Raw genomic sequence first — 19,747 nt, forward strand, 5'->3', positions numbered from 1 at the left:
AAGGCTTTCTACCCTTCCTAGTGTGGCTAACCTGGAAGATCATGCTTAGAGATAAAATTTGTATCTATATCTTGAGCTTCTTCAAGACTGCCGGCTACTTTCTTTACCTTCCAGTTCAGGTTAGAGAAGTCCATCAGTATTTTGGCAGGTTTTGGGTTTTTGTAATAGAGATTGTAAGAGTATCAAAGATAAAACCTTATAAGGTTTTCTGCCTTCTTTTTCTGCCTAGATATTAATGGATCATCAGAATTTATCAGAACATGTGCTTTGCATGGTTTTGTATTTGATTGAGCTGGGGTTGGAAAATTCTCCAGAACAAGAATCAGATGAAGAGGTAAGAAATGCAAAAATATTGTCTAATGATTTGATATTCTTTTAAAGTAGGTGTTTATTAAAATTAGAGTTTTACCATAGAAACTAGAATAAAACTTCTTTATTTATTTACTTAAGCAGGGATCAACTAAAAAAAAAAAAAAAAAGAAAATTACATACTGTTGTGGAGTATGGTATCTTGTTATGTTTTTCAAGTTTCTTATATATAACCTGGCAACACAGATTTGTTAGATTTTTACTACTGTGTAAATTAGTAATTGAAATTGGGTGAAAAAAAAATTTAAATGTTTGAATCTAAAACTTGCATGAATTTCTAGATTTTTCAACTGAAACTTTTTTACTGAGAATTTTCTTGCTAAACCTCTGTATCTTCTAAAATATGTGAATTAGCCAAAATTTTAAGTGTGGTTTTGATGAGAATTTGGCGTTAAAGAGCCTTTATTTTCATGATTACAGGTTCCTTTATATGGTATGAGTTTCATAATTTTTCCTACTTGTCAACATTGCTTATATGACTGAGAATCTGCCACTCTTTTTTTCAGAGATTGAATTCTGTATAGTTTGAATTTTTTGTATTAATATTAGATTGGACTACTCTGAATAGTTCCTTTTACTCCTGCTAGATAGGACTGATGGCTGTATTTGTTTATATTTAAATCAAATGTGTAGATTTATGTATTAGACCTGTAGTTCTCACTCACATCACCATTTTTAAGAGGCGTTATCAGCTTTAGTGAGGTACATACTGGTCAACATACTGTTCCTGTCTTACGGAGAGCTGATGACCTCTGTAACACAATTAATAAAAGCAACATGAATTACAATAGAAACACATAAGAGAAAGTATACTAATTTTTTTGTTATTATTTTAGGAATCCGCAAGTGGACAAGAGCGTTGTCATGATAGTTGGTTTCCAGGTAGTAACTTGGTTTCTAATATGCGTCACTTCATTAACTATGTCCGAGTAAGAGTACCAGAAACTGCTCCAGAGGTGAAGAGGGAACCACCTGCAAGTACAAGTTCTGACGGTTTAGCTTCATCACAGGTACGTATATACAAATACCAGTCTTTTTCTTAGACTAGTTTTTAAGTTATTGCCTGTTTTGGCTTGTTTTTTAGGAACTTTTTTTAACCATTTTTATTAATTTCTTAGGGTAATTTTTTTCTCCTCCAGTAATCTTTCCTAAGTGTACTGATAAAAAAATATAAGTTATTTAAAATGATACCTCATTCTAAATGATGTATTTAATACCTTTTTTTGTCCTCAATCTACCAGAGTTCAAGGCGGAAGAGCCTCCAGAGAGAGGTAGATCTGTGTGCAGTTTGTCCTCCTAAGCAATTAACTAGCAATGTGGCTTTAATTGTGCTCACCTTAACATTCAGTGAAATCTTCTAATTTTCCCGAATTTCCTTTAATTCATCTTGCAAGGGCTCATGCTTTTTTCATATTCTTGATTGTAATCTTAGGTAGTAAACTTTTAAGCAACAAAATGCCCTTACACTTTTAATATGTATTTTGAAATAAAAGGTTTCTATCAAATATAAAATGTCATTGATAGCTTACTGCTTGAGCTTTGTGTTTAGGCCTGTTTTGTCTTGCCAAGATACTACTAATATTTAATATGCAGTCTTATCTTTCTCAAATCTAGGTAAGTTTTATCCTTACATTGAAAGTGCAATTGAAATTATTAATGGAAAGTTTATTTGGGCTTTTTGGGAAAACAAAATTAATATGTAAATGGTGGGATCCTGAAAGATTTATAGTCAGTAGGTAATATAATCTGTGTGTCAGGATTGCTTTTGTATCTTTTGTATACAGCACTTCAGATTACTGTATACTAGATGTAGTGAAGTACAATGGATAGTTCTTTTGCATGATAGTGTTAGAAAAATAGATCAAAATTTAAGGTAGGTGAGATGAAGTAGATTAAAACATACAGAAGGTAGGTGAGGTGATTGTCAGAATCTCATTTTTATATTTGATCTCTGAAGTATTTGGTATCTCTTGGCTGCCCAGCCTTCTGAGGAGAGGGTAAAATTTGAAAGTGTTCTGAATTTCATGTTCAAAATATTCAGGAAACATCTCTGCTATGGATTTTGGTTTATGCAAGTTGCTTCCATGTATCCTTGATTTGGGACTGAAATCAAGGGTGGCATAGAATAGAAACGTCTGAATTAGCTCTGTCTTAAATGTAACTGCACTCATATGCTCATGTGACCTGAATAGCAAACTCTGTTTGCAAATATGAGTATGTGGCTTCTGGATGTTAGCTGATAAATCCACACAAAATGGACAATGCCCATGGGGATGTATGGGCTCACCTCTGTTCATCTGTGTCGGATTATGAGTTACATTGTACAACAGTGCTCAGTAGACTTTAATAAAGACATTTAAGTGACATAAAGATACTGAAATTATGAGTATTCTAGAAAAAGTAAGGAAATGTTACTCAGAGAATGGAATTCTAAATTTGACTAGAGCAAAGCCAGTTGTTAGTTGTTTTGATGTGGATACTATTTTCATTTTGTACTTGGCTTTTTATGCAGTTGTGTATAACTGATTTGTATAAAAATGACATGCAGGCTTAGTATTTTGCTATACCAAATTTCAATATGTTTTGGAAGGGGGGAGGAAACTTAAAATGTTTCATGCTTTTCCTCCTAGCTTAAAATATTTTCTAGAGTTTTATAAATGTATGTTGTTTACATTTGTACTTTTGAAAATTAAATATCATAATTTTTTCTTCCCAAGAACTCGGGGACAGCTCAAGTGTTCAGTTTGGTCGCAGAACGAAGAAAGAAATTTCAGGAGATCATCAATCGAAACACCAGTGAGGCAAATCAGGTGGTTCGGCCCAAAACATCAATGAAATGGTCAGCACCTGGTGCAACTCCACAGCTAACTACAGCCATTTTAGAAGTCAAGGAAAGCATACTGTCCTTGTTGATTAAATTGCATCACAAACTCTCAGGAAAACAAAACTCTTACTATCCTCCATGGTTGGATGATGTGGATATTTTAATCCACCCAGAAATTCCAAGATACTCTCATGGTGATGGAATGACAGCAGTAGAAAGAATTTTATTGAAAGCTGCTGTACAGAGCAGACTGAATAAACGTATAATTGAAGAGATATGCAGAAAGGTGACACCTCCTGTACCACCAAAAAAGATTAGTTCTGCAGAGAAGAAAACTTTGGATAAAGAAGAAAGGTAACATTAATAACAAAGTAAAGGCACTGTAGAAGGGCAGTGTGTGTTGTGCATCTATTTATTGATCAGTCTCTAGGTCTTTGCATGAAGTACTTATTAAAAGAGTAAATCTTAATTCTACACTTCTCATCTTTATCCATTTTGAATATATATGATTTATGTGGGTGTTGAGGAAGAATCTGCACCTTGCTAACTTAAATCTTTAAATTATGTTGCCACCAGCTTGGAATGGGCAAGAATCCTCTTGAGTATTTGTCTGTGCAGTATTTTGATGTATTAATGGTTTATGTAACCAGACTATATGATAGTGGTTCTAGAAATTTGGGTAGAAACATGCAGCCATCTGACTCAGTTGGTTTCTGGATTACTTAATCCTGCTATTTTTATTTGATTTAAAATAATTTTTTCATTAAATTCTCTGATATGTCCAAGACCAACACTGTACTTGAAAATTAAACATAAAAAAAATTTAACCGGATTTAATAAGTTACATACTTTACAAAGGAAAATTAATCTTTTTCTTGCCAGTGTTCAGTTAATGGTTTAATTTTCAAAATCCCTTGTAATAGTTCAGTAAATGAGAAAAATAGTCAAGGTTTAGCATGTATAATTGTCTTTCAGAAAATGGCAGACTGAATGTCTGCTTTAGATAAAACACAGCTATATCTTGGATACCTACTTGTTATTGTGGTACTTGGTAGTACTAGATTTATGCATGTGAGAAGCACAGGAATCAATGAATCAAGTAACTTTTCATATAGAAAAGGGTAAGATCATTCCTTTCCACCTATGAAGGGTATGATCTTTTCAAGGATCTGTTGTGGACACTTGTAAGTTTTCAGTTAAGTTCTAGTGCTAACATAATTGATGAAAATAAATGTTTCCAGTTCTTTGTTGTTCTGAGTGACTATTTTCTTCTCCCCAAATCCATAATAGCATTGGGGACCCGTAAGGTTTATTAATGGACAGTGTACGTGATAACTCAAGTTACTAATCTCGTAGACTGACAGTGCTCATATAGTCAGGCTGCAATTTCTACTTTCTTTTTTGATTGTTTTGTTTTTCCCCCAAGTCCAGTTTTGTATTAGCAAAGACTGAGCAGATTGTGAACATTCCATGATAACCCTTTTTGGTTAATTCAGCATATAATGACACACTTGGCATTACTCAGGCAATGGGTTGTCACCATAGAAACAGAAATACAGAACTAGAAGAGAGCTTGAGCTGCTTGCAGTATTTTTTCAATTGCAGTGTCATACTCCCATGGGCCATCACGGAAAATTACTGAGCTGTACTGAATCTGTCAGAGTTAGTTTATGTTTTCTTATTAAAGGCCTCTATTTACAGTCATTCTGCTCTTAGTCAAGGAGTATATTGAGAAATTCCCAGGGAGAAATAAATAAAACCAGGTTTAATGAATGCCCTGGTATGATCCTCAGAATAATGAATCTTAGGATTGTTGTAAATAGAAGTTATTTTGAGAAATGTTAGCTGTACGATGTGACAGATAAATGGGCAGAGATATTGGGGTTTTTAAGGTGCCTTTAAGAAGCTTTGACTTATAAACAGGCCACCTAAGGATAACAGGTTACAGTATATTAGCTGCTTTGGGACTGTGCATGCTGGTTCCTGTGCCAGGACAGTGATAATCAGACAGTGCTGGAGATTAAAGAGGACTCACCCATCAGCACATCAGATGCCAAGTGATGTTTTTAAATCCCTTGTTAGTTATCAGAATCATCTCTGAGCTAGGGAAAAGAATTCCTTGTAAGTGCTGATGCACAGAGTTTGTAGCTATGATGGAGCTTCCCTGGCTGCACTGGGGAGGTGCTGTGTAAAACCCTCAGCCTTGGGGCATGTAGGTCTTTGCATGCACCATGTGGTGAGCAGCTGTGATGTGAGTTTTGTTTGATTTTCCCACTTACACTCTCCCACTTCTTCTACTTGTAAACTCTGGTCAAAGTAAAAATCCTTTCTTGGTACCTCAGGAAGAGGAAAATCGATGTCTATTTTCTTTATCTTTTTACATCCATCAGTATTCCTATACCTGCTGCAGTATGTGTATGTAGGGAATTACAGAACAGCTGGTCATGTAGCCTTGTACAGATCACTAATACAGTTTATATAGAAGGATAGACAAGAATGAATCTCTAATGTCTTGCATTTGTAAATCCAGAGCTGTGTTAAATGATGAGGAAAAAGTCAGTGAAGTCAGCTTGGCTCCAGGGAGATAGGGGTTTTCAATCTGGAAGCAATCTCAAACTTCTTTAAGTCCAGGTATAAAAGCTGTTGGTGACCAGTATCTTTGGGTGGAGGTAGGGAAGAAGGAACCAGTATGAGGAGCCTGAGCTAGATAATAAATTATTCATAATTGTTTCCATTGGCATCAAGCTTGATATTAAAAGTGAGTGAGGTAGGCTTTAATTATTAACTTGTAAACATTGGTTGCTTTCAGGAGTACTTGTTTTTGTACAACAGTTGATATTTCACTCTGTTATTCTTCCCTTATGTAACAGAAAAAAACTTCCAAGAATAATGCCTTGGGTTCTCTTCCTTATGATGCTGTGTCCTAATCTGTTAAAAGATCCTTTGGTTTTCTGAAGGGTTTTTTAGAACAGGATTTTATTCCTTCAAAAGAAAATAACTCTTACTTCTTAAGAAAACTCTACTTTTAAAGCCAGAGACTTTCCTTTTAGGCTTGAAAATTAATCTTTTATTTAGAGGAATTTTGAATGATATTATTAAAAGTGGCAGCTGTAGTCAACCTGACACTATAAAGTTTTTCTTTTTTCCTCCATTATATATACTCTTTTTATTTTTCTTTTCTTTCTTCCCCCTTGTTCTTTCACTCAGACGACAGAAGGCCAGAGAAAGGCAGCAGAAATTGTTGGCTGAATTCGCCTCAAGGCAGAAAAGCTTCATGGAAACTGCCATGGATGTTGGTAAGTTTTTGTGTCACTGACTGCTTGCTTATTTTTATTTTTTATCTCCATGTTAGTATTAGAGGTTTTACTCAAACATTTAAAAAAAAAAAACAAACCCAAAATAAATAGTCAAAAAAAACCCCTCCCCTCAGATCCCACTACTGTATCCAATTGTTCACTAAATACATTTTAAGAGGTTTAAAGTTGTGTTTTCTAGGAGAGATAATACTGAATACATAATTCCTAAAGAATAAATTATCTTGAAAATATTTAAAAGAGAACACATTATCTGTAGGACATAATTTTATTCCTATTTTCTTCTTAATACGCAGTGGACAAAATGATTAAATGTGTGTGATGGTTTTAAAGTATTACCTTTTAATGTAAAATGTCCCAAAATTTAAGATTATTTCTTCATAGAGCCTCAAATTTTAATAAGGTAAAAGTTTTGCATTTTAAATTTATCTATAGAAGTAAGGAAAGCATAATTTTTAGATCATCTCAGTTGCTATAAGTGATAACATTGTATTCTATTTCATGTACAGGCTTTATAGCAGAATTGGCTCTTGTTTTTCTTGAGAATAAGTTCTTTCAGGTTCTGCTGTGTAGAAGCACATCATCTTGATTAGTTTGCTTGTTAACTGAGGAATGGAAAATACTTTAATCATCTGGATTACTTCATTAAAAATTATCACTTTTGAAAGATAAGAAAAAGCAGGAATCTATTTGCTCCCCCCCCCCCCCCTTCAGTCAAATATCATCTGCTGTGTAGATTTGATCTGAGTTTAAGCACCGGTTAGAAATATTTTGACAACTGTTTCTGCTGAAAAAGTCTGATATTTTGAAATTGTGAAATTCCCTTCAGTTCTTAGGTTGCTGAGATTTTTCGCTTTATGCTTATGAAGGTCTTGGATACAGCAGTCATTTAAATTTCTTTAGCAAATTAATGACTATATATATGGTGTTATGTTTGGATGATGTGCAATACAACACAAAGTTCACAGATAAAAATGGGATTAAGTCATGCTTATTAAATGGGTAGCTATTTCTTTTTAATCTATTTGTTGAAGTGAGAAAGAAGGCAGGAAGAAACATGCATTATACGTATTAAGAATTAAGTCTTTTTACAGTTGTTGCTAATTGAAAGCAGCTGAGAAACTTTGATTCTTTAGTCACCTGTATTTTGAATTGTTCATATTGCAACTTTAAAGTTGATGTTTTTATGTATGAAATCACATCTATCTATATATTTACCTAATATATATATGCTAATACAGCTATATGTATGCATAAATGCTTGCATGCTTGAGTTTTACAAGCTATGCTTAAAGTAACTGGTTTGGTTTGATTTTGGATGAAACATACTAGCTAAATCAATAAATTACACAGCATTTATTTATGTGGAGTACTGGGAACAGTTAACTTTTACTCATGTATGTCAAATATTTTAAAGAACGCTTAATTTCTGTAACAGGCAGACCTGGTCCGTTGTGCTTAAGATTGTGCATTAAAAAGCTCTTGAGCATGCAACACTTAAATTGTTTGTTTCTTATTATTTAAACAATGAGTAACTTCAGATATCTCAACATAAAAATAGTGTTTGTTTTCAATTATACCAGATCATGCACAGCGGTAGATAGAATCAACTTAATGGACTACATTTTCATAAAGTTGTTCTGCATGAAGACATTTCTTGGCAACAATTTAATAGAATTTCAGACATTTTGTTAGCTGAATAATTGCTTTGCTTTTTTACTGACTTTTTTCAGTGTCTTCTAGGTTGCCGTACTGTTTTCTGAGTTCTCAATGAAAATTCACTGAATTTGTACTATAGTCCAGTATTAACTAGCCTTTATTTTCTAACCGACATTAAAATAGCTCGCAGAAAGGAAGTATTTATTCCATTGTAGAGTGTAGGATTTATTTAAAAACCTAGATTTTAATTGTTTGCCAGGAATATTTTCTTCAGTTTGCTCTCTATTTTCTTTTTTTACTTGAAGTAATTTGTTCAGCTGTGAATGCAGTCTCTATATGTTATAGCAAATTATTGCAAAAGAGGCAAAACTATTGTTACTCTAATTTTAAAACACAAGACATGGTAAGAATTCTGAAACTAGTCTCTCTGGAGTGATTCAATTTAAAACTACTGTAAGTATTTAATAGGCTTACCCTGAATTGTATCATAGCTGTGCTGAAATAGTACATTTTAAAACAAAAATGTTTTCAAATGAAAACAAAAATTCATACTAAAATTAGTCAGTTAAAACATGTTCCATTCTCACACATTCAAACTTTGTTACCTGTTACTTCTGTTATAGGTTGAAATTCAGCAATAGGTTTATTTCTTAATTTTGATTGTTGTAACAGTAATAACACTGTCAGAATGCAAGGATGGTGAGGCTTCAGCTCCCGGGCTTTGTCAGTGATTTGGTTAGTGTCACTTGAGTAAATTATTAGTAGTAGTATCATCATCATCTTTTAAACTTCTCTGTCTATGAAATGTGGATGTGATTCAGTGGTAGATTGTGAGAACTGGTGTAATTGCTTTTGGGTATAACACTTAAAAAATTTAATAATAGCTTTCTCTTGACAATGTAGCAGACAGAAAATACTCTGAAAATAAATGTGTCCAGAAGATGATAGGAATAATAGAGAATTGCCAAAGCTTAAAGGTTATTTTATTAAAACCCCATAAACTTAGTACTTTCTAAACTGTTTATTAAAGTGCACAGAGCCACTGTTAATCCCCTGAAGCATTCCTTTTCTTTGATTTTTGGGATGGTGCAATGAAACATGACTTAAAAGGAACTTACTCAATTATATGTTAATTTTTCGATATTAAATGTGTCTCATTTTACCAGCAAAAAGTCTTTATTTAAACTGTAATTCACAAATTCATCTGAGATTCTGAAAGTAAAAGGTTGGCATTTTCTTGCATATAACCACTGTAGAAAAAATTCTGATTATGTAGCCCTTTCCATTTGTGCCCCCTGTTTCTTTCTATTTATATTCTGTGACATCTGCAGAATCGCATTGCCATTCAAGCTTGCCTGGAAGTAATTAAGTGAAATTTAGAAACAGTTATGTTAATGATCTAGGATGGAACAGAATCCACTCTGCTGTCTTTTGACTGCAGGACAAACGTAAAAAGTAGAAAAATAAACCAAGAAACATCATTCTAAGAGCAGCAGATAGAGCTCTTCAAATATCTGAGGATAATGTCCAGCAAGTCAAAAATGTGTTGTCATCTAATCACATACAGTGTCAATTCCATAGGCCTTCCAGTCTCCTAGTAATCACTACTTTTACATCTTTGTTTTGAGGGCCCTTACCCAGTGTGAGGCTATGGTTTATCTGTTGTGATGTGGAACTCCATGAAAGAGATTTTTGAAACTTCACTGCTTTTCAGGCAGGACTTGGTAAGAACAAAACCAAATCCCTCTGCTCCAGTTTAATAATAGCCTTCAGTAAATTACAGTGATACTTGTAAAGATCTAAGTTTTATAATCATGATCTATGGTCTATTACAGGCAAGATGCTGAACTACTTAATCAAATATATTTTAGTGAAAATTCATAAATTGGTTAATTTTTGAATTATAAATATTAAGACAACTGGTATTCCTTCAATAGTTTTGCTGTCTCTGAAGTGCCCAGTGTGATTTTTGTTGTTGTTGTTGGGTTGGGTTTTTTTTTTGGATGCCTCATGATAAGTATGCAGTATGATCTTTGTGTTTCTTTGCTATGATGTGAGTCTTGGCAGGATGTAATTTTGTCCTTCAAGCAAATGTTCCCTAGCTAGAGTTAAAAAAGTGCAGAGTTTTAATGCGAGGTGACATACATTTCCTAATGCTCAATCTTCTGAACCCCAGATAGAAAAATAAATTAGGTACTGATCTCTTGAGAATATATATGCTGGGTCAGGGCAAAGAATATTAGCATACTAATGGTTGCTTTGATGCCAAGGGGCCACTTTGACACACAATGTATACAGCAGAAAAAATGTTGACTGCAGTTAACAGAGACTGTAAACTTTATTTACTGTGTTTACAAAGCCCTTTCTGTTATGGGGTTTTGCTGAATGGGGGAAAGAAAGGGAGTGAATCTTTAACTGAGGAATAGAAAGGAAATAAAATTCAGGCAGCAATGCATTCTGTGATAAAACAGTGTACTAGAATTTAGCAGACTGATCAGTATTTGCTAGGAGGTAGGAGATGATAGGATTTTGTAAGTTTGGGTCTCTCATTTGTCTTGGTACAAAACTAAACAAAGAGCTAAACTTTTTGAAAACCCATAGGAATGATAGTGTTTGACACCACTGGATTTCTGTCACAGTTTAAATGTTTTCATCCTCCTTCAGTGTTTTTATTTTTGTTTTTAATGAGGTTCATACTTAACCAGATTTTGGAAATAATTCACAAGAACAAAGTCTCAGACCCCCACTATAAGGGGGTGGAGTGTGTTACAACATTAGACAAACCTCATGAGAGAAACTTGGTGTATTGATATCAGTACCATGTGTCTTACCTTGTATTTCCCATCTGCTCTTTCACACGCATTGACATCATCAGGATGAGCCTCTGTGAAATCAATTAGGTTAAATCTTTGGAGTCAGAGTTTTAATCTGTAAGCATCCTTGGTTGTATTCCAAAGAATGCTTGACATAAAATACATTTGCTGTCTCGTATGACTGCTGCCTGACTAGCAAAGTCATGCTTCAGCCTAGCAATTAAGCCACGTTGATCTTCCTTGCTCTCCTGTGGCCACTGCCTGCTTTCTGAATCTCCAGTGGAGTGACGAGATGTCTTGTTTTGGGTGTCAGTGGTTTTCACACAAAACAAAACTGCAGGCTCCTACAAAACCTGTTCAAAGGTGGAGGAATAATTTGCCTTGAGATCAGTATCTTAGCAAATAGCTCTCAAAGGATTCCTTTGGCACTCAATAAGGCAGTGTTGTTCTGGGACATAACACACAAGTGCTACTTCTCATGGAAATATCTTCCTAGCATTGGCAAAAAATGTTGGGGGTTTGTGCACCAGTGGAAGCAAAATAAGGAGAATTAGATTTCACCTTTTAGTTGCAACTGATGTGGCTTTGTTAATGTGACAGTTCTTGGTGATTTGGCTGGAGTTTTTAGCCAGAACGGAAGGAATTTTATGTTATATTACAATCAGTGTTTAAAGACTTTTCATTAATATAAAAGGACATTTAATAAAACAATTTCCATTAAGCTGTCTTTTTATAGTTGCATCCTGAGAGCAAGGAAATGTAAGCTCATGCTTTAAAAGTTGGTAAGAACCTATATTTTCTAAATCAGATTAATAAAATGGCATTATAACTCCAGTCATTTTAAATAAATGTTTCACAAGTTGCCATGGAAAACACAAAGCAGTTCTGTACTTTAGTTTATATGACATGGAGAGAAAAATTTTAAAAAGGTGTGGAGCTACAAGGTTCTAGGCATTTTAAGCACATAGCACATATGAGTACTATTGCAGTAAAATGCAGTTTAGTTTTATTTTACCCCATGTGAAATAGGAAATATGTAGCTGAAAGTGAAGTAGAATGGAGACATGCCAATTACTTTATATTCAAAAGTATCAGTGCATTAATGAAATATTTTAGAAGGCAGTTTGCAGGAAAAGAGTGTCTCATTTTCAACAGTATTTGGAGTTTAAACATGAGGAGAAACATGTCCTTGACAGTGTAGGTAGATCATGTAGCTGGTGAGGCAGGGTCTGTTGCTTTCACAGGAGCTCCACTGAGGCAAAATTCAGGGAAGCAAGACAGACAAGTCTGAGATCATTGCTATATGCAGAGCTAATATCTTTTTTCTGGACTCTTAACTGTTATGTTTTCATGTCAGCAATTACACTGCCAAAAATGTACTCTCTCAAACAAACCATAGCCCAAGGCATCTATTCTGAAGAAGTTAACAACTAGTTTAAGCCAGTAATCAAGGTTTGTCATAGTCCATTCAAAAAGAATTAGGAGGTTTTGGTTGGTTGGGGTTTTTTGGTCTGCTTAATTATTTGAGATTTTAAATTCTTGCCAGTTTTTATTACCCATGGATTTTGTGTAATTTGATTTTGTTTTCTCTCACTAGCTTTGGGGGAAATTATTTTATTAGGAAGTCTTACTTGGTGCTAGAAGTTTAGTTCCCTTGAAATTTTATTGTTTGCCACAGCAGCCTAGCACTAGATCTAAATAGTTATGAGGGAAACACACATTTGATCATTGAGTTTGAAAACTAAATTAGGCTGATTTTTATGGGCCTGTTGCACATAGGCAATAGAAGTATAGCTTGCATATACTGAATTGCTTTGAAACACCTTTTAAATACTAAGTTCTGTATTTTTTTCTTTAAGGTTTAAAATAAGCAGTTCATGATGAAGAAATGGTATTTTGTAAATTAAATGTTGACTGATTTTGAGGACTTCCATTGAGTTGTTCAAAATCAGATTGACACACCAGGTTCTCTTACTGCACTTAAAAATATTGAATAGATTCATATTTTGCGTTGTGTTGACAATATTTTAGAAAAAGATCACTATAAAGGCTGGAACTCTAGTCGTGTCATGTGCTTCTGATACACAGGTATTATACATGAGTGTGCATTACACAATTGTGAGGTGATGTTAAATATAAAAAATAGCTTTAGTATTTACTTCCTTCTGTGCTACAGCTGCTTCTAGGTTTTCTGGATGTTTGGACTTAAAATAATTTGCAGTTGATGAATTATTTTTCTTTCATTGTATATCTGACTGCCACTAGATGGTGATAGACGTGTGTACAATATTAACAACTGCATGTCAGTGAAGATCGGAGTTCATTTTCCTATGACCTTCAATAACTGACAAGGAAAACAATAGTTAATAAAACAGTCTAAGTTTGATTCTGCCCTGTGAGTGAGAGCATTGTATGGAGCTTTTCATAGCAAAGAAAGATGTCGCCTAGCCTCCAACACGCTCTCCTTGTAGCAGCAGGCCTCCTGTGCTGAACTTGTAGGGGACTTTCAGAAGAGAGCAGCTTTCCTAAAAGCAGTTCTGCTGGTTTTTGGTTTCTCTATCCAGAAACTTGACCTTCTTAATCAAGGAGATAAAAGACGTGGTTGAAGGTAGGGAGGAGGTGTTTTCCTTTGGAAAAATTGTCTTCTAGGAAACAATGCACCCTTATATTCTAGGTCAAGAGGCTGACTGTATGTGTTGGTGAGCAGTCACAGAATCACAGAGTCAGGAGAGGCTCATTTGGTCCTAAGGTGCTTTTCTTTCAAGTCAATAAAGAAGTCTTACCTTTGATTGTAAAATAAAATTGCTTCTGTTTTGGTTAGCCTCCTGCACTGAAACCACCACCACCATCATGTGAACAAAGCTACATAAGTGCATTTGCTTCACTACGTTGAAGCTGGTCCTTAGCCTTGAACACTTCTTTCTGTGCACCTAGGAAATAATAATGTGGACCATTAAAAAACCTGATCTTTGATACATCTTGTATACAGTAAATGTTAAACTAAACATCTGCTGCATAGCAGCAGGTTACTTTCTTAATGCACCCCAAATTTTTAAAGATTGTCCAAGTTTCATATTAAAAAAGAAATTTTTTCATTTTTAGTTGTACGTTTCATTCACCTTGTCTAAGCATCTTTAAATTATTTTTAAGGTCTTCAGATTAACTTTTTCCTTCTAATTGTTGTTAAGAGTCAGTTATGAGCAAATCTGGTTTTAGTAGCAATTCATATTCATTGCCCTTAATCTCTCTCTGTTCAGAGTTTTCAATATAATGAAATAGAAGTTATATCTCTGCTTCATAGAAGTTTTAAAGAGATAAAGTTTAATACAAAACTCAAACTAAACATTTGATTCCACTCAGAATAATATTGAATATGGTAAACCTTGTACTTTATTGTGTAGATGTCTTTCTGTTTGAAGCAGCAAGGTAAGTTTTAAGCAAGGGTCAATGTTTTAGTTGTAGATAAACTAGAGAGATTATTTTGGCTTTTTTTGTCACTAAATACAGATGCAATTGTATTTCTTTCTCTCTGTTTAATATAAATTTCTTATCCTTTTTTAGAATCGCCAGATGCTGATATTGCAATGGAGGTAGCTACATCAGAACAGCACATTTCTGAGGCAATATACGATTGTGTTATTTGTGGACAAAGTGGTCCTTCTACTGAAGATAGACCTACAGGTCTAGTTGTACTGTTACAAGCATCCTCAGGTATGAATGTGTGACTTGGACAAGCAGTGTTTCTGCAGCTTTTAATATGTGTGCATAAATACTGTTGTGTCTCCTGGAAAGACACAGTCTTCCATTTTCTGTGGATGGTCCTCCATGAGGTACATGGGTAGGTCTAAGGGTACTGAGAAAATTTTTAAACATTTGGGAAAAGAGTGAACAGTTTAATTCCCTCCTAGTTCCTGTTAGCTTTTGAAGACCCAGCAGTATATAATAGACCTGCAGGAAAACAGGTGTTGGAAGAAAATAAAATAGCCATCAGTGTATCCATATGTATGTGTATGTATATACACACTTTATGTACAAGTGCAAAAGCACAACTTTCAGTATTTAGTTTCTTTAATAATTTATTTTTCACGGTTTAACATCATCAAAGCACATTGTAGTTACAAACCAGGATTTCCTGATTGTTTTCCTAATTGTTTAGCATATTGTTCTCCACTGCACTCTTTATTGCTTCTTTTCTTCATACAGTCTTGGGACAATGCCGCAATAGTACTGAGCCAAAGAAATTACCAACTACTGAAGAAGAGCAAATATACCCTTGGGATACCTGTGCAGCACTGCATGATGTGAGGCTTACAACTTTACAGCGATATTTTAAAGATGTAAGTATTTCATGTGAACAATACTACCACTTACCAAAAATTCATGTAAAAAGGTAGATGAAATTACAACTCGGAGTCGTCCTAGTTTAATTTCTGTATTTAATGAACAGTTTGTTATGTTACAGTAGTTATGAGGTGTTTGCATTTGAAAGGGTCCTTGTTTTTAAAAAACACCTGGCTTTTCCCTAGTTCTATATCTGACATAGGCATCTAGTATATCTACAGGCTATATCGTCATTAAATACTGATGCAGATGTTCTCTAGAAGAAGGTACTTCAGAATTCAGCATGACCATACAATTGGTTTTGTGGTTTTGCTGTCTTAGGTGTTACTTTCATAACACCAGTTTTCTTGTGGCTGTTCAGAAAACCTGATCAAGGAATTACTCTTAATCAGTTATAAGTATTTTTACAGCACAGAGTGGAAAGAGCTGTTCTAATCTGTAACAGTTTTCTGAGCCACTGCAGAGAAGGGGAGGATGAATGGATGGGAAGGAGGGACTAGCAGAAAACTTCATTCTCTTCTGCTGAATCCTAAACTCTGCACAATATTACTGAAGTTCAATTTTACATTAATTGGTATGTTATTTTCTATTTTGCACTTCTGTTAGCTGTTCCAAGCAGAGTTTTGCATTGCTTCACAAAGCCATATTATAGTTTTTTATATTTAATTTTGAGAGTCAATTCTTGTTACTTAACAAGACTTCTTCAGTTGTAGACCTTTGTGGAAGGGCTGCCTGTGACCTTCCTTGCTAGTGTGTAAAACCATGTGAGATAATATAAAACTGTTCTGAGAAATCGTTCTGGGGGAGAAGAATATGTAAGCTATGACCCTAAATTAGCTCCTATAGACTAGTCCCAGGTGACATACCAGCTCTTAGGCAGATCTAAGTAATCAGCCTTTAGGAGCTCTACAGAGGAAAAACTGTAGCAATTTTTACTCTGACACGATTGCTACCTTTTTTGTAATCTGTTATAACAGATAATTGAAATTTGCCAACTGCAACCAAGTTTGCTTATGTAGAATAGATTAATTTAGAGTAAATCTCATAATTGTTTTGATATAGTTTTAAAAATTGGGCAACGTTTTCAGAAAAATGCCTTCTCCTGAGGCAAGTATTATTTATTTCCTTGCTAGAAAGTAAAACTTTTAAAGACATAAGCAGGAAATTATTCCTGAACAAAAGATAATTTAGTTCAGAAAGAATCTCTGGAAAAGCTTTTCTTATTTTGACATTGATGGTGTTTGTTTATTGTTTCAGATAGTTAATATCTTTTTTCCTACTGAAGTGATTAAAAGTGAAGCAATACTGTAGCTTTGTTTTCACATTTGCATACTACAAATGAAAGCAGTTCCAAGGAAAATGTTGCTCAAACTTGGTCTCTCTGAAGTGTTTATTTCCCTTTCTGTTAAGTAACGCTACTAAGAGATTAGTCTAAAATATATTGTAATGCAATGGGCAAATGGATCCTTGCTTTCAAAAATTCCAGTCCTGATTCAAACATTAGTTTGAGTTAGCTATTTTTGCTTTCAAGTTCCCAGGTTGCTACTGTGCTAAAAATGTCTCTGCATGAAAGAACTAATCCTTACGTTTCTTTTGGCATAAAAACGGAAACATCTGTTAGTGTCTCAAGCATCTTGTTCAGCTGAGCTAAACAATAATAATAAGTCCTTTTATTTATCAACTCTGTCCTTCCCAGTAAGTGTCCTTCCTCTAATAACAGATTTCAGGAGGCAAGAGAATAATTTCACTTATATATGAAAATTTATGTTATGAAACATGATCTAGCTTATTCTACTGGAAGGAAAAAACATATTCAGAAGCTACATGCTATATACCAATTGGGCAAAACAGGCCAGTTCCCTCCATAGAGATTCCTTTTGTGTAGAAATTTGATGCTTGCTGTCAGTCAGGGAGTAGTGTTCTTGCCCATTAAAGGAGAAATCACTGCAGGTGATCATTTTTAATATGGAGTGATATGACTGAGGATTAAGAGGTAAAACTTAATATGCTAGAATAACAGGACTGTTTTCAGAATCATATAGTACTCTAACCAATAACTTGATATAGGTGTGCTCCATCTCAAGCCTATGGCTTACTTGGGAATCTCGTTTATTTCTGAACTTAAGAATAAAACCTTTAGCTCAAAAATGAAAATCAAGAGTAAAACCTTTCTGCAAAGACTTTGGGGTTCGTTTTTTTTCTTACGCAAATGCTACTAAGTAGCCTTGTTAAACACATGCAGTAAATAATGCTTTCACTGAGTGAAGCATTTGTCCTGTGGGGCTTAGCGATGTATATCATATGACTGTGCCTTACTAATTGTGCAGTCTATTAAATTATGCAGGAACTAGTAGGAGAAAAAGTTTTTCTTGTTCTATGGCCTGAGAGGGTGAATGTGGTGTTGAGAGACGGTAAATAGGAGCATGTCTTGTGGCTAGAACTGTAATTCTATTTTTATTTCCTGCTCATATGCAGGAAAAAAAGTGAGATGTTAGGACTTCCTTAGAAAATGCAACTATCAGGGTTGGTTATTCACAGTACACTGGTTTTGCATCATACATTAAGACCATTTTAGGGTGAGTCTACACTAAAAATAGTTTTCCAAGTCTGGTACCCATACATACTTTTCTGTTCTTTAAATGTATAACTGGAATGTACATTTCGGTCTGTATATGAAATTATTTTGGGGGGAAATTGAGATTTAATTATTAAACTGACTATAGCTAGGTATTCTGCAAGAGAATTTTCTACTATTCCTTATCATAAGTTTGCCAGTGGTGACTGGTTTTTCAGTTCATTATTTTCTGAGAACTACCAGTGAGGGAACTTTATTTTGACATGCAGGCTATTAAGTGCAGTCTTTGAGTAAGGCCAATGTTTTCAAAACAATCCTAGTATAAAACTCAATTCACTAAACAGGAATTTTTTTCTCTTTTCCCTGTATGATGTGTTATATACAACAGTGCATTAAAAGCCTTAAGTGTTCATACTGAATTTTAATAACAGATTGAGGTTTTATTATATAACTGTGATCTTGTAATTTTGGTTACATAAAAACTGAATGAAATGTATTGGAACAGATTATTGCTGTTGGACATGGGATAACTAGTACTGTTGGAACAGATGGTAGGGTTAGAGCCATCTTCATGCTGTAATACAAGAGGTACTTTAAAGAAGTCATTATCTTAAGTTACAAGAATTGCAGAAGTTTAACTTGTTTGGAACTCTGTTGGAAAGAATAGCATAATGATAGCCATGTAAGTTAGCAGAAGTAAGTACTTTATAAAATAGAATTTTTCTTGATTTCCACAGCATATCTTTTAATTAGCATGCAAATAAAAATCTATATTTTTTAAAAATCTTGAAATAAGTTGTTGTAAATACATTTATACTTTATATATTTATTTTGTTCTTTTTTTCTTAATGTTTTTGCTTTCTTTTAGAGTTCCTGTCTGCAAGCAGTGTCCATAGGCTGGGAAGGAGGTGTTTATGTACAAACTTGTGGTCACACTTTACATATAGATTGTCACAAATCTTACATGGAATCTTTGCGAGTAAGTAAAACTAAAGATAATATTCTTTATTTGGATCTGAACTGTACGTAGTGAAGTCAATTGGATTTACGCTGTTCATTTCAGAGAGAGAAAGATTGGGTTTACATGAATGGACAAGATGTTTTTATTATGTTTCAAGAACTGTAGATAATAAATATTCTTACTACATCTTGATATTATTAATAATAGTACTTTTTTTTCAGTTATTCTGATATATCAGAAAAAATACTAGACTAAATTAATCCTGTTCTTAAAAAAATAAATCACTGGGTTTGGATGGGTTTTTTTTCTGATGTGCATATTCAGGTAAAGCATTTCTTATACTCCTGATTTCTGTTTCATAGATTCTTATTCTGATGTTTACTGTGTGTTAGAAACTACAGAGAACTGAAGAAAATTTACATTTACATTACAATTTTAAATGGAGGGGAATTTTACAAATACACACTTGTGCTTTTGGTTAATTCCTAATATGAATATTCAGTTACAAAAAGTTAGATTTTTATCTCTAGTTATGTATAGTATATATTATGTATATGCATACAGTTTAGAGAAATAGTTAAAACAGTTTAACTCCTGTGAATTATGCAAATATTTTTCCTCCTTGGAAAATACTGTCGGGAAATGACTACTATATATGGTTTTAAAATAAGAGTTTGTTGGTCAAGCTTCAGAAATTGTTGGCTAGAATCCTTATTTTCACATGGTCTCAGTAAACAGGGTAGCGTTCCACCGATGTTGCTGGCCTCCTTCACCCTCCTCGACCTCTTGCAGCCCAATTGCAGATCTTTTGAATGGCACTGCAAAATGTTAGCACAAGCTCAGCAGTGATAGAAGTCTTCAGATTTTATGCAATAATTTTTTTATGTATTA

General features: G+C 34.1%; 1 protein-coding gene across 3 annotated transcripts in view; it reads left to right on the forward strand.

Moving 5' to 3' along the window:
• The window catches only part of UBR3 (ubiquitin protein ligase E3 component n-recognin 3), a 116,262-nt gene that overhangs the window by 52,356 nt on the left and 44,159 nt on the right, over nt 1-19,747 (forward strand). For 2 of the 3 annotated variants that reach the window (XM_074910887.1, XM_074910890.1), the window contains 8 exons: nt 230-334; nt 1,206-1,379; nt 1,611-1,640; nt 3,087-3,547; nt 6,401-6,489; nt 14,541-14,690; nt 15,183-15,316; nt 18,764-18,874. In XM_074910887.1, coding sequence (XP_074766988.1) covers nt 230-334; nt 1,206-1,379; nt 1,611-1,640; nt 3,087-3,547; nt 6,401-6,489; nt 14,541-14,690; nt 15,183-15,316; nt 18,764-18,874 — 1,254 coding nt within the window. The remainder of the gene's footprint in view (nt 1-229; nt 335-1,205; nt 1,380-1,610; nt 1,641-3,086; nt 3,548-6,400; nt 6,490-14,540; nt 14,691-15,182; nt 15,317-18,763; nt 18,875-19,747) is intronic. The other variant, XM_074910889.1, reaches the window with a different exon arrangement.

This window comes from Athene noctua, chromosome 7 (genome assembly GCF_965140245.1).
Source record: "Athene noctua chromosome 7, bAthNoc1.hap1.1, whole genome shotgun sequence".
Lineage (NCBI taxonomy): Eukaryota > Metazoa > Chordata > Aves > Strigiformes > Strigidae > Athene > Athene noctua.